Below are 18,878 nucleotides of genomic sequence, written 5' to 3' on the forward strand. Positions count from 1 at the left end.
GCCAAATACATTGCTTTTGATTGGTGCCTGGAGAATATAACCTGTCCTTGCAAGACCTTTAAAGCAGGATTTTCTGTAGTGCTCATCCCTATCTTAAATATATCCCTCTTGTAGCCATTAGAGTCTCGTAACTGTCAGGGGAGTCAAGCTAGATGTGAGTACTGTTAGAAATATCACACTTTATTTTCTGTTTCTGTCTTTGAACCTAATACAATCAAAAGTTAAAGTCAACAAAATTTTGGTGAGTTTTAAATGGAATCAACCATTTTTAACATGTTTAGCTGCTTAGGACAAATTTAATCAACTGAAAACGATGCACAGACCCTCCCTGCAGTAAATCCAACCTGAAAACTGCTTTTGAGGCCCTGAACATTAACTTGCCCCATACAAAGTGAACATAACTAACTGACCAGAAATAAATTGAAGTTTAAGCATGAAATATGAACTCTTGCAATGAAATCAATGGTCAGAACTCTGATGATAGGCTCTAGATTAGAATGCCAATTGTCACCACAGCAGAAGTGGGAATTTCATAAAATCATAGAATCTTTAGGTTGAAAAAGACCTCTAAGATCGTTGAGTCCAACCATTAGCTGAACACTGCCAAGTTCACCACAAAACCCTGTACCTAAGTGCCACATCTACATCTCTTTTAAATACCTCTGGAGATGGTGACTCAACCACATCCCTGAGCAGCCTGCTCCAATGCTTGACAGCCCTTTTGACGAAGAAATCTTTCCTTCCCTGGTGCAACCTGAGGCTGTTTCCTTTTGTCCTAATTTCAGCAGCTAGCCTCAGGATGTAGAAGGCTGGTTTTATCCTACCTCAGGCACTGTTGCTCCCTGTATTTAAGTATAGTACTTCTAGTGGGCAGAGAGCCTCTGCTTGTGTGTGTTCTTGTCTGAACATACGTGGGAAATGCACAGTGCAGCAAATGCTGCTCCATGCACATCTCATTGTGTTTTGTGCAGCACCTGAGCCAAAACATTCCTGACCCTGGCTGGAGAGGCACAAGTTCGATGACCCAATGAAGGCATGCAGATGATGATGAGAATAAGCAGTCCTTTAGCAGTGCTGGCAGGAGGATAAATTGCACAGCAGACAGACATGTCATTGTCAATGATCTCTGAGGTTACTTTCTTCCAAGCCATTCATCACAAGCTACTCATCAAGTCTCTCCCCAGCTGTTGTTCCTGCCCCTTCAGGTCTGCTGACACAGTTCACCACTTTTCCCACTGAGATTTGCCAAAATGGTCCAGATTATGAAATTTCACCTAGCCTGGGGCAACTTCTTCACTCAGTTCAACTGCAGGTAAAGATACGTGTCTGATACCCTGCAGACATTGTCATGGCCTGTTGGCCTCAGTTATGTTTTTTTGTAAAAGGGTGAAGGCATCATCCATCCCATGCAACCTTCACTTTCCTGCCTAAATGACCTTCAGAAAAGGGCCTTGGCCAAAAAGTTGTCCTGAAATGCTACACACTATTGCACTGACCCACCACAAATTTCAGCTTTGGACACCTGCATTTCACTAATGGCAGAATGTAGGAAACCAGGTGAGATCCAGTTCCTGCTGATCCCCACAGTGGCCCCAGACCCTGCAGTTGGGTATGCCATGTCTCAGCTTTGGCAACAGTCTCAAAGACACCTGCTTTGTTCAGCTCATTGATGAAATTAATGAGGAGGAAAAGAGTGACAGCCTTGTCAAGAAAGAGCAAAGTGATGTATAATGATACTGTAATCATCTTTAAGCAGGGAGGTAACTTGCACATGACACTTGAAGCAATGTACAAGTCACTACCTTATTTAGAATTGATGAGGCCATTGAATTTTTCTGTTCAGCCAGTAGATCTCTAAACAGGTAAAATGGGTTTTCAGCAGAAGCATTTCTGGGGTGTCTAATGTTTGTGATAAAATTACACAGTTGTTCTTAGTAAGCTGCTGGTTTTGTATGCATTTTATGAATATAAAGTTGTCATGAGAATAGAGTCAGGATTGGAAAATAAAGACCTTTAATGACAGCCATGCTTTTAGAGCTGCTACCTATCATCATCATCAGGATCAACATTTTCCCTTATTACTTCAAGTAAAATACTAGGAAGGTCACATTTAAACCAGTAGCTGTTGTTTTCCTCTGCCAAACTCTGGGTGTATTTAAAATTTCAGCAACTGCCTTTCCCTCTGTGGTTTAAAATGCAAAGCTGTGGCAGTTTCTTGAAGGAAGCAGTAGCTGTGCAGAGTCCATGAGGACACGCCCGGTCAGCTCAGTGGGAGTTTGTACGGTACAGGGTCTGCAGGTGGGGCACAGGTGTCCCCATCCCTCCCCTGGACAGTTATCACAGAGACAGCACATCTCCCTGGTCTCTCCTGGTGCCTGTGGTGGTGTTGGCACCTGTCCCCAGGCTTTGTGACTGCCGACAGTTGTGTCACCCACAGATGATGCCACTAAATCCATGTAACACAAAACTGAAGGGATGAATCAAGTCCAGACATAAACAACCTCATTTTATAAGAGCACGTGAGTGAAGTGGACACACAGTTACTGCCACAAGGACACTGGCTGTGTCCCTGTGTTTGTAAAAGCCTGTTTGACCACACTAGGATCAACAGAGGAGAACGTGTCTGCCTAACTTCACAGGGCACTGCCCAGTGCTGGACTAACCCAGGGATAAGTTCATATGTGGACTTTGGGCATTGCTTTCTTGATGGGGCCCCAAGCTGCCTTTGCCCTGGGACAAGGGACATCACCATTTGGCCCTGTATTGTTGTTGATCAAGGTGTGGTATTTCTACTTAATAAAATACCTGCCTCAGCTAATCAGCCTGCTCACAGTATGCTTTGGGTCAGTCACTGCCAACACAGTAAGCTTGCCATCTAATATTCTGGGATGTGGGAAAAAAATAAGGTAATTAATGTTTAGGGCAACAACTATTTACACTCTTCCTACTGGCAGCAGAGGAGTTTCGTAAGCAAGGTGAACTGAAATTTGAATGGTTTCAGTGACACATGTATGTCCGAGTTCACCTGTGCAAGGAAGAGTCCTTGGAACAGAGATGCTGAGCTGAGGGGCTCATGAGCCTCATTCCTGGGTAGGCTGGCAGAAGTTAGCATCTGTCTAACATAGTGTGAACAATCAAGCAGGATTTACCTTTTTCTAAGAAGAAGCCAAGGACTTGTTTCAGTCCTGATAATGAGTCATTTAAAACTTAGCTGTCTCCAAAACACAACCTTTCTTGTTAAAAATATTTTTGTCTGTCTCTTTTTTTTTGAATCTATGTTATCAAGATCAGGTGTGCCTTCCTCCTCAGAGTCTAGAAACCAAGCACGTATATTTCACAAGACACTTCGTTTTAATGGAGATTAAATTTTTGCCTTTTCTAGCATTAATCTCACGTATTGGATGCTGGAAATCAGTCTGGCTTTATTAAGGCCACTAGGCCCATACTACCAGCCCATGCCTTGTGTAGACCCGCAACACACGGTAGCAGGTTTCCATGACCAGTTTACTGTTGACTTAAAAAATGCACAAGCAGGTTTGAACACTTTGGAAACTGGTATTTTCAAAAACCATTTTCTTGAGAGGGATTGCATTTCAGTCTGAAAAGGGTTAAATTGTGTTGGTAGCCCATTTTGAAAGACAGTAACAGCAGGAGAGAAAAGCTCTCAGACCAGACAGCCTGTGTATTTTCTCATCAAGCCACAGATGATCACTGGTGATAAATGTTCGGGTAACATTTATCAAGTTGTTGATTGTATAACATAGCAATGAACAAGTTGTTAAGTGTGTATTTAGTTACAAAAGTTAGAGCTATATGGGCTTTATAACTTTCTTAGGTAGTACTTACTTATGAAACCCAGTTCTATGTAGCTGCATAGAAAAAAAAACCCAAACCACATTTGATCATGAATCTTGATTCAAAATAAATTACATAGGGATAAATGCTTTTCAGGTTCACATGGAATTTTTAATTATGCACTATCACAAATGGTATGTGGCAGTGTCTGCAGCAAAGATGCCAGCAGCACTTAGAAGCAGCTTCATGTACAACTTGCAATATGAGAAATCATCTTGCTGGTGCAATGCAAAGTGCTGGAGAACATGCAATCTCCTGCATGGCCATTGAATTACCAACTGGTTTCTGGGGGTCAGGGGAGATTCGTTTCATCTCCCCTCACTCCACAAACCCAGTGATCATCTGTAGCTTTCCAGACTATAGCCCCAGACACAGAGCCCTGCAGATAACAGAGATATAGAGAGTTATTTTGTAAGTTGACATAAAACAGGTGGTTTGAATGGAATTGGTAATTTTTAAACTTAGCCAAACTTGGGGTGATAAGTCCTTGACTTGCCAAGAGGTGGCCCATGTAAAGGTAATGATTATTTCCCACCAAAGTGTTTGTATAACTACCTTTGCTTTTAGTCCACGAAAGGTGAAGTTACACTTCTAGGAGCAAATTGTCGAGTGAAAAATGAAGCTGTTTTACTCTACCTTAACTTCCTTAATTATTTCAAATAATTCCCAGGAATAAAATTGAAATGTCTAACTATTAAAGGGTAATATTAGAATCTGAGGGAAATGTGTATCAACATCAGTTCAAGAATCTATCCATGACAGACCTGGCTTCAAAGAAATTGTGTTTACTAAAGTATTGCCTGAGCATCAGCATCACTGTTACTGCCCTCCACTTTCTTTATCTTCTCCTCCATATTTTTAAATTAAAAGGCTCAGAAGCATCATCATGCAACACTCATGGCCCAAAAACACATGCAGAATCAGGTCCTACCACAGACCAAAGCTCAGAGGTCTGGTTTCCCAATCCCAAATGCATTTAGGAGATGAACCAGGCTCAACAGTGTTTGCCCTGACTCGCACAGAGGCACCTCTCGATATAGACCAGCACAATTCTGGACAGCTCAGGATGTTTACTGAAAAAAATCTGAGGTGCTGAGGTTATTAGGATTTAAATGGATTTTGTGAACCATACAAATCAGACTTTGGTGCCTAAAATTTGTGCTGATATTTTTGTGGACTTGGGCTTGCTGCACTAATGAAAGATCTTCCTTGGTGGTCACCAATGCAATTATGGGACAGAGAGAAACCTGTGTCTCACTGTATAAGATAACTGTATACAATAAATAAATCTCACTGAAACTTCATTCTTTTTTATTACAAAAAAAAAAAAAAAAAAAAAAACAAACAAACCTGTCAAACCCATATATTGGAGCATTTCTTATGGTGGTTTACAGTGTCCTACAAGGGTCAGTGTATTTTGACAGTTCCATCAACAGACTAGTGATGAATGCAAACCATGACAAATAAATCAGTGAAGGAAAGACTGATGGAGTTGTAAAACACAATTGTGTAACATTCAATAGGTAGGATTGATCCACTCAAAAGGCAGTTGGGATAGGGCTGAATGCAAGGTTGTGGCATTCAGGCATAACAAACACAATTCATACCCACTACATGGGATGTAAGCAGAGCAAGTGATGCTTCTATAAAGGATTTGAGGTTAGAATTGAAAAAAGCCACACCCAACTCCATGTGACTTGCTAGTGAGCAGGTATGAAGAAAGAGGATTTGGCAAGGCAGAGACATGGGGAGAAGGAGGGATGATCTTCACCCCTGTATATAGCAAAGGTGGAAAAGACTGAAACTCTAGAGAACTGCCCAAAGACCAACAAACAAGAATTCTAAGTGAAAAAATGACTAATTGTGAGCTCAGCCTGCAAATTTTATTCAAAAGACAGCGTTTTGTCATAATTAAGTGACATAAATATCACTACAAGGCATAAGCAGAGGTCTTGAAAGACTCTTTAGTCTATCTAATCCTATCTGGAAGCAAAAGCCAGACAAATTCTCATGAGAAATGCTGCACACTTGTTTGTATGATGGAGTGGTTAGCAACCAAGTCATACAGACATGACTGGATCCACAGCTCTCTGATTCCTTAAAGCCAGGGTCCTTGTGGAAGATACAATTTACTCTCATAAATGCTATAGCACCTAATGTGCAAATAACACTAAAAGGTAATGGTCCATGTCATATACAGTCACTTGTATTAAATTGTCTGATGGACCATTGCAGCTTTAAAAGTCAATGAACTAAATACTCTCAGAGTCCAAGGTGTCTTATTTAATTGTGCTCAGAAAGAAAGCCCACTGTCATGCAGTTTTGGTTATTAGCAGGGTCATTTCCTGCATGTCTGTATTTCCTGCTCTCTGCCTGTGTTCAAATGAAGAATAAGGTTTCTGAGACTTGCCTTCCTCTTGCTGGCTTGCAGTGCTGTGTTTGGTTTAAAGCACATAAAGGAGTGATTATCTTCGGCTGTGATTATCAAGTCCTGCTGTAATGGAAGAGACAAACAAGTCAGACATTGTAACACAAGCAGTAGGCAACTCAGAAGCTTGTCAGATCACTCCTTGCACAAAAGAACAAGAATTGTCCCCCACCCCCACTGCTAAAGTGTATTTATTATTTCCTACTTGGCAGTTACTGCAGAGGTCTAGAGGAGCAAGGGGTTGTTATCAAATGGAAACTGTCTGGTGCTTCTCATGCATTTGCCACCTTTCACCATGAAATATGGCACCTGGTGCTTGTGCTGTTCAGGATAAATGGATTAACTGATGAGTGACTGAGAGGGAGGAGAAGGCTCTGTAGGTGGGTACCTCTGGCTTCCTGTCAGTATCTTCTCTCTTCCAATTCTGTGTAATATTCTTCCTACCATTTCAAAGAAAAGACAAGGGTCTCAAAGGTCTTGGGATTCTGAGGTACTTGGCGTCATTATTCATGTGCCTTTGGTGTCCTGTGACAGCAGCTCTTGATGCCTGGGACATGTGGGCAGGTGATCCTTGACCATTCAAAGAGGAGCTTTGCCTATGTCCAGGATGCACTGTCCCTGAAGTATCACTCTTCAGGCTGGTGTGGCTTGTTCCTCTGTTTTTTTGCAGCCTTAGTCCCAGTTTGAAAAACAAACCTTCAGAACAGCTACAGGGAAATGAAAGAGAGAGGTGGGATTCTCACGGTAGCTAATAGCTTTTAACGAGTGTCCTCCTTCTTCATTTGCCCAGGTTTTATCACGCTGTGAATGAGTTTGACACCATGACCGCTGAGGATTCCACTGCAAGGATGAGCAATGATTCCACTAATGTGGCCACCACAAAAGTCCCTGAAGGTGTTGCTGGGGCGCCCAACGAGGCAGCTCTGCTGGCCCTCATGGCCCGCACTGGATACAGTATGATCCAGGAGAACGGGCAACGCAAGTATGGAGGCCCTCCTCCCGGCTGGGAGGGCCTGCACCCTCCTCGTGGCTGTGAAGTCTTTGTGGGCAAAATCCCCCGCGATGTCTATGAAGATGAGCTCGTCCCCGTCTTCGAGTCTGTTGGCCGCATCTACGAGATGCGCTTGATGATGGATTTTGATGGGAAGAACCGTGGCTACGCCTTCGTGATGTACACACAGAAGCACGAGGCGAAGCGTGCTGTCAGGGAGCTGAACAACTATGAAATCCGCCCCGGCAGGCTGCTGGGTGTGTGCTGCAGTGTGGATAACTGCCGGCTCTTCATTGGAGGCATTCCCAAGATGAAGAAGAGAGAGGAGATCCTGGAAGAGATTGCCAAGGTGACGGAAGGCGTGCTGGATGTCATCGTGTATGCCAGCGCCGCAGACAAGATGAAGAATAGAGGCTTTGCCTTTGTGGAGTATGAAAGTCATCGAGCAGCAGCCATGGCCAGGAGAAAACTCATGCCCGGAAGGATCCAACTGTGGGGACATCAAATTGCTGTTGACTGGGCAGAACCAGAGATAGATGTGGATGAAGATGTCATGGAGACTGTTAAAATCTTATATGTGAGGAATTTAATGATTGAGACCACAGAGGACACCATTAAAAAGGTGTTTGGTCAGTTTAACCCTGGCTGTGTAGAGAGAGTGAAAAAAATACGTGACTACGCCTTTGTGCACTTTACAACCAGGGAAGATGCCATTCATGCCATGAACAACCTTAATGGTGTTGAACTAGAGGGCTCATGCCTGGAGGTTACTTTGGCCAAGCCAGTAGACAAGGAGCAATACACTCGCTACCAGAAAGCAGCAAAAGGAGGGGCTGCAGCAACCTCCGAAGTAACTCAGCAACCTAACTATGTTTACTCTTGTGATCCATACACACTAGCATACTATGGATATCCATACAATGCCTTGATCGGGCCCAACAGAGATTACTTTGTGAAAGGTTAGTAAGCACAATTAGGGAATGTGATGGGCAGGTTTGATCTTAGGCTGATGCCAGAGGTCTGCCTCAGCCAAAGGTCAGCGAGTGCCATGCAATTTTTTCTTAATACTCTTGTATAGGCCTTTTTGTCATATTTCTGTTGGGTCTTACTTTAGTTCATGACCGCACAAAGTGTATTTATCTATAAATAATTGCAAATGTACAAGATAGTATGAGAGAGGTATCAAATATATGGTTAAGAATAGGTAAAGACAAAGCATGGGATGGGGAACAGAGGGATCTGGGTTTTATGAGTGATGTACTAAGTCTGAGCAAGTTTAAGGATTCCATCTTCTGATGTCTCCTTTCAAAGAGCTGGATCCTATGACAGAGTGCTCTGGAGGTGAGGGTATGGAGAGCTATCCACAGGGAAGGAGGTTAGGGAAAGCTTTAGTTAAGAGCTCTCTAGGTGCCATTTACCATCCACATTAAAATGACAGCAATGCTGTCCCCCATAAAGTCACTTGAGAACTACAAGCAGAAGGAGTCATGTGAGTGAAAAATAATTATTTTATTATGTATACCTTAATTAGTTATCAGTCACAGTCATTAAAATTTAACCAAAAATCACTTATTCATAAAAAAACCCTAACAGCTATAACTGGTATTATAACTACAATTATCCTGTACTTACAGGAATTAGAGTTTCCTGACATTTGATGTGTATTTCCATAGAAGAAGCAATTTAGCATAAATATATTCTTAAAGCACCCACAAAAACCGAGAAGTATTTTTAACCCTAGTCATTCAAGAATTTCAGCTTCTTCTCAATTTCCAGATTTTAACTTGCAATGAACTATGACAGAGTTGAGTAACAGTCTAAATATTCAATTAGACCATCAAAAAGTACATCAATACTGCAGTGTTCAAAGTACTGTCATAACACATTCACTAAAATGAATAAAGGCAGTATTTTTGGCAATGGGTTATATGCACCTAATAAAATAGCAGAGAAAACAAACAACATAAGTAAAAATATAAGCAGTCATGGGACAAAGTTGTTTAAAGGGCAGGTGTGACCTTGTGCCATCCCAGCAGGGTCCCATTGCAGCCAGTTGACAAGTTGGGTCTCCTCTGGAGGACAGCTGAAAGCAGAAGCTGTTCCTAAGGCACAGAAATCAGCCAGAGGAGCGCCTCGCTCTCTGCTGACTGCATTGAACCTGTAACACTTGCTACAAGAGTTCCACCAATATAAATGAGCAGTTAATATATGCTCACAAACATCAAAAGCTAAACAAGCATAGACTTACTGGATGCTTCTTTGGCACTTCTTGTTTTCCTAAGCAGGGTCACTAAGACTAAATCATGCTAACTTAAGCAGCCACATTTCTAAGTGCAAGCCTCCAGATTTCAGCCTGGAGTCACTCGTGCTCCCCACGGGGCTGTCACTCTCCATTATTCACCATCTTCTGTGTTGTTATCATAAGCAGGCAGCATACGAGGCAGAGGGCGAGGTGCAGCTGGCAACAGAGCTCCGGGTCCCAGGGGCTCCTACCTGGGGGGATACTCCGCTGGCCGTGGAATCTACAGCAGGTACCATGAAGGCAAAGGAAAACAGCAAGAGAAGGGATTTGAACTGGTTCCCAACTTGGAGTTACCTGCAGTCAATCCAGTGGCCATTAAGCCTGGTGCAGGTTAGTATGTGTAAGGAGGGGAGGAAAGCAGGGGTGGTGGGCAGGCCTCCGCTCCAAGCCCTGTCTCAAGCATGTGAGGACCCCTCCAGGGCCAGTCCAGGACTGCAACTGCAGCAGTGGGGATGGCCCCAGGGTTGGGGCTCAGTGCTCCCTTGTGCTGAGTGCCTCCTGGCCCTGGCCAGACCTTCACACAAGAGGCGGGATAGAGGACACAAATATCTGGGAGTTCTTCAGGCCAAAGTAAAAAGGACTAATAGAGGACACAAATATCTGTGAGTTCTTCAGGCCAAAGTTAAAAGGACTAAAGCAACTCCCACTCCTCCTCTCCCCTTTTGCATTTGTTTAGAAGGAAGCAGACTTTCCTCTCCTTCTAGTCATGTAAACCAGAACATGGTGACTAAGAGCAATCTTCCTCTCTTTTAGCGTCTTCAATGCTAATTTCACCCTGGGAGATTCCTATCCTAGATTTCCAGCCAGGCTGGAGCCCTCCCCTGTTTAGTCCATCTTGCTCCAGTGGTACAAGGCTGAGAAAAGGATCTGGGGCTTTCCCATTGTAGGAAAGTCCCTGGCTGAGGCAAGCTCCTCCATCTCCATCAGTGGCGTGGGGAAGGAGCAAGGCAGGGAGCCCTCAGGATCCAGCTTTGCAGCTGTGCAGTGCCACAGGAGTGCTCTCATCTCTGCTGGGCTCTGATGAGCCAGTCCAAGGGCTGGGGCAGGGATTGCCCCCTTCTGCTGCTTTGTCAGCTGAGTATCCAGCCCTTGCCATTCCCAAGTGAACAAGAGGAAAACTGAAGTTCTGCAATTTCTCAAGATCCTGTTTGGAAAGATTTTTATTTTAAAAAGTAGCCTGAAGAAGAAGGTCCTTGAAGGGGATGGGGACCAGCTCTTTTGCAGAAGTCCTGATGTCTTCTCTCCATTTTTCTTTACCAGTAAACTGTAATGGCAGGATGTAAGCATTACTTAATAGTAGAGCTACTGTGGTTTCCCAAAACATGTTTCATTTATGTCAGTGAAAATTACAGCTTGCATCTAATGAAGTCTGTGAAGAGTTCTTCATAACAGCTGGATGAGACAATGTCAGAAGTCTAGAAACAAAGGAAGGCTGTTAAGATTAGAGTTGGAGAAAGATCAGACTTCCTGAGAAAACTACCCACTCGCCACCAGAAAATATTACCGCTATGTGTGTTTGCAAAGATACTTTAGGAATTCCAGATATTACTAAAGGATGCTTGAAAACTGAGCTTGGAAATGCATGCTTATTAGTGGTGTCTATATTTCATTTGACTGCAAAACAAAATCTTGAAGCTCAAGTCAAAATATTTCTACACTTGAAGCATGTTGAGATTCAGGTTTTTTTATCAGACTTTCCCCTATCATATGGTTCCAGCACAGCCTCTGAGCACAGAAGCACCTGGTCTGTTTTCCCCAGTCAGATCAGCTGATCTAATAAGAGGTACCACACACAAGAGTTACCTCTGTTATTAAGAGGATATGACTTTGAAAGCACATTACCAGAACAGAGGAATAGAAATGCACTGACTGCAAAGTTCCTGCCCACTGTTTAGGCCAACCTTAAAGCTCATTTCTTTGCAAATAGTTGGAATACTCCTGGGAGGTCACCCCAATACCCCAGATGCCTGCTACTGTTTTTCTGCCAGAAGTTACTGCAGAATGGAGTATGTGAGCTCTTTGCCTTGGTGAGAAATTATCCAGGATATTTAAACCAGAGATAAAACTGGTATGACCTGACCAGGTGAACTTGGTGTAGAAGGAGAACTGGAAAACCTCAGGAGTTGGGAATCTCTGCTTGAGGAAACAGTGGTAGTCCACTGGTGAAGGACACATCTCTGCCTGAAAGATATCTGATCAGCTCCCTTGTTGCAGTCTCCAGGATCAGAGCAAGAGTATTGCTTTCTGTCACCTCCTACCACCAGACATAACTGCACACTTTAACAGTGCCGTTTCATTGCACAGAAATAAACCTGCATACATATTAGACTTAATTTCTGGCTTAGTGGCTGTACCTCCCATAAGTGCCAACATCACCCCTTAGTCCATCATCCACTATTTATTGATTACTTTTTTTTCCTTGTGAATAACCTTACTGCTAAAAAGCTTGCAAGCTGATTGCTGAAGTGTTCAATATGAGGCAATGATGGAAATCATAGCATCATGGAATGGTTTCCATTGGAAGGGACCTTAAAGATCCCTTCTAATCCAATGCTCCTGCCATGGGCAGAGATGTCCTGAACTAAATGAGGTTGCTCAAAGGCCCATCCAACCTGAACTTGAACACTTCCAACAATGAGGCACACAAAACTTTTCTGGACAACCAGTCCAGTGTCTAATCACCTTCATTATAGAGTATTCCTTTCTTATGCCCAACCCTTTTTCAGTTTGAAACTGTTACCCCTAGTCCTGTCACTACAGGCCTTACCATAAAGTCTTTCTTATAGGCCCCCTTTAAGTACTGAAAAGCTCCAGTAGACGTCTTCATCCCAGAGGCATCTTTTCTCCAGGCTGAACAACCCCAACTCTTTCAGTCTGACTTAACAGCAGAGGTTCTTCATCTCGTTTAACATCCTCTGAACCTGCTCCAACAGGTTCACATCTTTCTTGTATTGGGGGCCCCAGAACTGGACACAGCACTCCAGGTGGAGTCTTACCTGAGCAGAATAGTGGGGCAGAATCACCTCCCTCAACCTGCTGGCCACACTGCTTTTGATACAGCCCAGAATACAGCCGCTTTTTCTGGGCTACAAGTGCACATTGTCAGGCCATGTGCAATTATTGTGATTACTGGAAATGTTCAGCAAAGAATGTTTCTTCCCTAAGCAAGCCATGAAGCTCCATTTTGGACCATGTACAAACTCACCATTCTGAACACCATTATTCTGACCAGAGTGTTCTCCCTTTGTCTGAAAGACCATGGCTCTAATTCTATCATATTGTCTAATTATATCATTTTGGCATGAGGGAGAATTCCCTAAAGAGAAGTTTGTGGGGTTTTTTTTAATGTCATTATGTAGATTGATCCTGTAGCAGACAGATGAGATAAAACATATTTAGCCAAGCTAGTCCTGGGAAATGCTGGTAAACGAGCTGATATTTCACAGGATTGGCCAAAGGATGGCATGCAAAGCAGACCCATGGCTGCCTGTAACTTCTGCAGTACAAACCACAACTTTCTGTCCTGGAGCATCTCTTCTTATGGCAGCTACATATTCCTTGATGTCAACAGCTAGAGCAGGGACCTCACTGGGACATTACACACTCTTACCCCTTGTGTTCAGGACACACTCTTGGCCAGAGGGAAGGACAGCAGTGGTCAGAAGGAGCTGTGCAAACCTGGGTCACAGCTCCCAGTCCCCAGGAGGACTCTGGCCCTAGGATACTCATGGCAGGAACATGGGGCAAAATGCTGGACCAAACAGCACTGAGCCTGTCACTGTGCATCAGCTATGGTGCTCCCATGCATGGAGAGGGAAGAGGTGCCCCAGGTCCCCTGTCTGCACAAAAGGCTACCTCCCCTGATAAGAGCAGCACAGGATCACTGCTGGAGAGGTGGCACAGCTGGGAGGGAGAGCTCTTTGACAAGAGGTCCTGGAAACTGTCTCCCAATGTATCTGGTCTGTCTGGTCTCTCCTAGTGGCCATCCCTGCCATTGGTGCCCAGTACTCCATGTTTCAGGCCGCACCGCCAGCCAAGATGATGGAAGATGGCAAAATCCACACTGTTGAGCACATCATCAACCCTATAGCTGTCCAGCAGGACCCAGCTAGTGCAGCAGCTGCCGCAGCAGCCGCAGCCGCAGCTGTAATACCAGCTGTCTCAACGCCTCCTCCCTTCCAGGTGAGCTCAGCACAGAAATCCTGCTCCCCATACATCCTGCTATGCCTGCCCAGTGTGGGGGCAAAGCTTAGTCTCTTGCCCTGCTTCCATTCAGGACATGCTCTTGAGGATGTCACAGTGCCCAAGAGCCCTGAAATTCATCTGACCTGACTTAGACATCTGCACATTGGGCCGTTGCTTTCCCCACTGTGGGAGACCCAATCTGTGAGGAAGGGAACAGCCTCCCATGATAACATAACTCTCAGTCAACAGGGCACATACTGCCTCCCCTCTCCATTACCTCCTTCCCTTCCAGGGGGTTTGCCATTCAGGGCATGGAAGTGGGATGTCACAACAAAGTACTTTTTTTGAGGTCTGAACCCTTCCCTTCCAGGGCCGCCCCATCACACCGGTGTACACCATGACTCCCAACATGCAGCGGATCCCTGCCGCTGGGATTTACGGGACAAGTTATGTGCCATTTGCGGCGCCTGCTGCGGCCACGGCGACAATAGCCACGCTACAGAAGAACGCCGCCGCTGCTGCTGCTGCTGCCTACGGAGGATACGCTGGCTACATCCCCCCGGCATTCCCAGCTGCCACCATCCAGGTGCCCATCCACGACGTCTACCAGACGTACTGAAACTGTCGGCAGAGGAGGGTGGTGGAGAAACACACACTGAAGGAACACTTTACTATTTATGAAGAAAGAACTGTCTGCGAAAGAGTAAACATTTGGGCTTGGTAAAACAATGCAGAAAGTGAAGAATGTCATAGAAAAACATGTTTGAAATATTTTCTATGCTTGAAGTTTTCACTAACGTTTTTAGGCTATTTTTAAAAATTTAACATGCCTGTATTCATACATTTCCAAAGGACCTCGGTGCATCCAGCCCACCACTGACATGCATTTATATGCACTGCAGTAGGGTTGCATAGGGTCTTCTTTTTTTTTTTTAGCAATTATATTTTCAATATATTTGTGGTATGAAGGTTATTTTTTAGTAATTTCTGCACTCCAGAGATGTCTATTTTGTAGTGCCTTTAATAATATATCAGCTATATATTAAAAAGCACACCTGAGCAGCTAGGGAAAGTTTTAACAATATATTTTGAAGAGTATATTCAATATTTAAAGAATACATACCTTAGTTTTTTGTTTTGTTTTGTTTTGTTTTTTAAGAAGAAAACAACAAGTATCTTATTTAAAAATTATACTGGAAAGTGCAATTTGAAAAATGTGCAAGACCTCTGCATTTTTTGCTGGCATTAATACAATCTGCGCATTCTCATTTGAAATCACAAGTAACTAATATTGCCTGTTTGGAAGAAAGAGAAAAGAAAAAAAGCCTCCTCACACATACCTCTTCACAGTGTGATTTGCAGGCTTGTTTTTAGCTAAAGAAAGGCTTAAGTTTTACTTAGCAACTGGATTTTCTATTTATTGAAGCTACTTGTAGTTGCAGCATGTACAGAAACGAGTAGCTGATGTTTCGCGCGAGGTGTCTTGACTTAGATCTTCATCCAGTATAAAGCCAAGGCTTTTTCTCAATGCTCTTCATTTTATTCTTTGAAGTATACGTTGTAGTGACTGAGAACGTATGTTGCTGTTAGCAAGAGTAGCCATGCTCTCGCCAAGAGGATGTGCAGCCTTATTTACTCATTGCTCCATCATGTTCCATGAGAAATTTCAAAGGTACTAGGGGTGGTAGTGATACTGGAATTAGTGAAACAGGGCTAGCCTCCCTCCCAGCCTCCCTCCCACTTTTAATTCCCCTTCTCCACAACTGGAGTTGTACATGCACATCAGGGGTGGGAGTGATTAGACCCAATGATTTTAAGACATAGAACTTGTAAATATCCTTTAATATACATTTTTAAAGTCATTTTATGTTGCAAATTTACATGGTATGTGGTTTGCCACAAAACAAAAACCTTTTATTGCAATGTTATAAAAAAGTTTGTTTTATTAAGAAGTAAATATATTCTTGCAGTGTTTTGTGGCCTGTTTAAAGGCTTTTATTTAGTAGTGCAGTGAATGTAAAATAGAGTAAAATGGTAAAAAATATCTTGCCCTTTGTATGAAGTGCATCAGCTCTACAAACACAAGTCTGGTGACAAAAGATGAGAAGCAGGGAGTCAGTAAACAATGTTCCTTTACTTTTTGAGGTATAAGTACATACCAAAGGGGCTTCACATTGGCCATATTTTTACAACGGAACCACTTCCAGACTGTATCGAGCTCAGTTAAGTGACCTTTTTAATACGCTGCTTTTGCTTGCCTCAAAATTGAGCAGCTGTATTTTAGGTGCTCTTGCTCAGACAAGCTGAGCTCCCCTTAACCGTGTCAACCCATTAGCAAAATCACCGAGAGGTTACCCATTAGGTTGGACTCTGCCCCTCCACGCCCCTTCCCAGGAAACTTTTATTGTTTGTACCTGCACATCTGAAAGCACACCCAGACCTCAACCCCAAGGTCCTGCCCTTGTGTAGGGTGAGAGAGCAGGAGATCTGGGCAAAGCCTAGGGGCAAGCCCCCAGCCAGAGTCCAGCACTGCCTCCTCCAGTCCTCCAGTCTAAGGTCTTACATGGCTCAACACTAAACACCAGCGTGGGTCCTTGGGCCATGCACTGACTCCCCTGGGGCCAGGAAAAGCAGTCCAGTGGTCTGGGCCTCTGTTGGCCCACTTCCAGCCCCACACCATGGCTGACCCCCAGAGGAAAGAGGAGGGGCGATATCTCCCTTCCCACTAATCCTCTCCCTGCCAACAGGACAAGGGACCTGCCACTCCCAGAGATGGCAGGAAGAGAAAGGAGCCAATGAGGGAAAACTGTGAGGTGTGCCTGGCCAACAGAGGGTGCTGCCTGTGCCAGGGGGGTAGCAGGCAGTACCCAGGGATGGAGGCAGGACCCAGGCATGCAGGCAGCCAGGTCATACTGAGCCTCCTGCTCATGCCTGTCTTGACATTTACTTCTAAACCATTTCATGTACACTACTACTGAGGTAAGTCTAATAACTTGAAATGTGAACATCTTTAGGTTAAGAACAAACTATTCTAAGAAAAAAAAGTATATATATAAAAAAAAACAAAACTAGTGTGCCTTATTCTCAAAAGAGCTGATATTTTAGATATTTTATTGTATCTCTCTTCTCTGTATTGTCAGAAGCCTCTGAGTTTATATAGTTCTTGCTCCATTTATGGTACATTTCTAGGATGTAGTGAATAAAGCATTCTTTAAAAATAGAGACTGTTACTTCATTGCAACATCCCACTATGCCAAGGCTGTGCTCCCCTCCAAGCTGGAAAGAGGGTGTTCAGAGCAGGAGGGGAGCAGGGCACTGCAGCCAGCATCCCTTCAGGCTCCTGCAGGGAGGGGAGATGAACTGTCCCACTGACTCCTCTATCCCATCACCTGCAGAGGACAGTGACCTTCCCAGCATGCATACTGGGCATCTCTCCATTCTTCCAGCATCCTCTGAACAACCTAAATCTCCCCTTGCACGTAGTTTAAAGTTGGTGCCTAGATGTGGATGGAGCTGGAGCTAACATCTCTCTGTGCTTTCCATCTACCCAGTGCACAAATTCCTCTATCTCTCTTGTATGTCCTTACTGCCAGGCAGGAGCACTGGGAACTATTCATCCTTTTCATTTCAGCATGCTCCATGCTTCAAACACACAGAAAGATAAGCTGCACCTCATTTGCAGTGCTCTAGACTTCCTGGCTATTTCCTTGGTGTAAAAACACCTGGAGAAAATTTGCAGCAAATACCAAGTCTGTGGAGAAGAGAAGTCTGAGGCACTAGTCCTGGCTAACCAGAGAGGTCCCAGTTGATGGAAGATATCAAATCTGACAACTATCTACAAGAAGGAGTGGAGGAGAAACCAGGGAACTATCAGGAGTGACCCATTTAGTTGGTGATGCAAAGACTGTGGAAGTTGTCCGACTTTATTTTAGTAAAGTTAGACACTGTCTAACTTTGACACTGTCTCTCACAATATTCTCCTGGAGAATTTGGCTTCCCGTGGCATGAAGGAGCATACCATTCACTAGGTAAAAAACTGTCTGAATGGCCAAGCCCAGAGTTACATCCATGGATGGAGTTACATCCAGCTGACAGCCAGTCAAGAGCAGTGTTCTCTGGGGCTCAGTACCGGGGCCAATCCTATGGAATGTCTTTGTTGATGTCCTTTGTTGATGTTGAACAAGAGGATTGAGTGCACATCAGTCAGTTCACAGATGACACCAAGTTGGGTGGGAGTGTTGATCTGCTGGTGAGCAGGAAGGTGCTGCAGAGGGATTTGGACAGGCTGGATCAATGGGCCAAGGCCAACGCTGTGGGGCTCAACAGTGCCAAGTGCCAGGTCCTGCACTTGGGTCACAACAACCCCAGGTAGTGCTACAGGCTGGGGTAGAATAGCTGGAATGTGGCTCAGTGGAAAAGGAGCTGGGAGTACTGGCTGAGAGCTGCTGAACACGAGCCAGGGTGTGCCCAGGTGGCCAAGAAGGCCAATGGCATCCTGGCCTGTGTAAGAAATAGTGTGGCCAGCAGGATCTGGGCAATGACTGTTCCTCCGGTACCCAACACTGACACATCTCAAATCCTGTGTCCAGTTCTGGACCCCTCATCACAGGAAGGACACTGAGGGGCTGGAGCATGTCCAGAGAAGAGCAATGGAGCTGGGGAAGGGTCTGGAGCACAAGGCTTATGGGGAGCATCTGAGGGAGCTGGGGGGTTCAGCCTGGAGAAAAGGAGGCTCACAGGAGACCTGATCACTCTCTACAATTGCCTCAAAGGAGATTGTAACCAGGTGGGGGTTCTCTTCTCCCAAGGAACAAGTGACAGGACAAGGGGAATGGCCTGAAGATGTACCAGGTGAGATTTAGATTGGATATTAGGAAAAATTTCTTCACTGAAAGGGTGGTCAAGCATTGGAAAGGCTGCCCAGGTAAGTGGCGGAATCACCATTTCCTGGTAGCGTTAACAAAGTATATGGGTGTGGCACCCGGGGACGTGGTTTACTAGTGAACATGGCAGTACTAGGTTAGCAGGATTCAATGATTTCAAAGGCATTTTCCAACCTTAAGGATTCAATAATTTGGATGAGAAAGAAACCACCAGCAAACCACAGCCCTTTTTAG

General features: G+C 44.4%; 1 protein-coding gene across 3 annotated transcripts in view; it reads left to right on the top strand.

Moving 5' to 3' along the window:
• RBM47 (RNA binding motif protein 47) overlaps nt 1-16,981 on the top strand; it is a 76,571-nt gene extending 59,590 nt beyond the window's left edge. For 2 of the 3 annotated variants that reach the window (XM_053941433.1, XM_053941436.1), the window contains exons 2-5: nt 7,074-8,233; nt 9,700-9,906; nt 13,556-13,758; nt 14,132-16,981. In XM_053941433.1, coding sequence (XP_053797408.1) covers nt 7,074-8,233; nt 9,700-9,906; nt 13,556-13,758; nt 14,132-14,380 — 1,819 coding nt within the window. In that variant the 3' untranslated portion in view covers nt 14,381-16,981. The remainder of the gene's footprint in view (nt 1-7,073; nt 8,234-9,699; nt 9,907-13,555; nt 13,759-14,131) is intronic. The other variant, XM_053941435.1, reaches the window with a different exon arrangement.
• Nucleotides 16,982-18,878: the final 1,897 nt, after the last annotated feature.

Source organism: Vidua chalybeata, chromosome 4, assembly GCF_026979565.1.
Source record: "Vidua chalybeata isolate OUT-0048 chromosome 4, bVidCha1 merged haplotype, whole genome shotgun sequence".
NCBI lineage: Eukaryota > Metazoa > Chordata > Aves > Passeriformes > Viduidae > Vidua > Vidua chalybeata.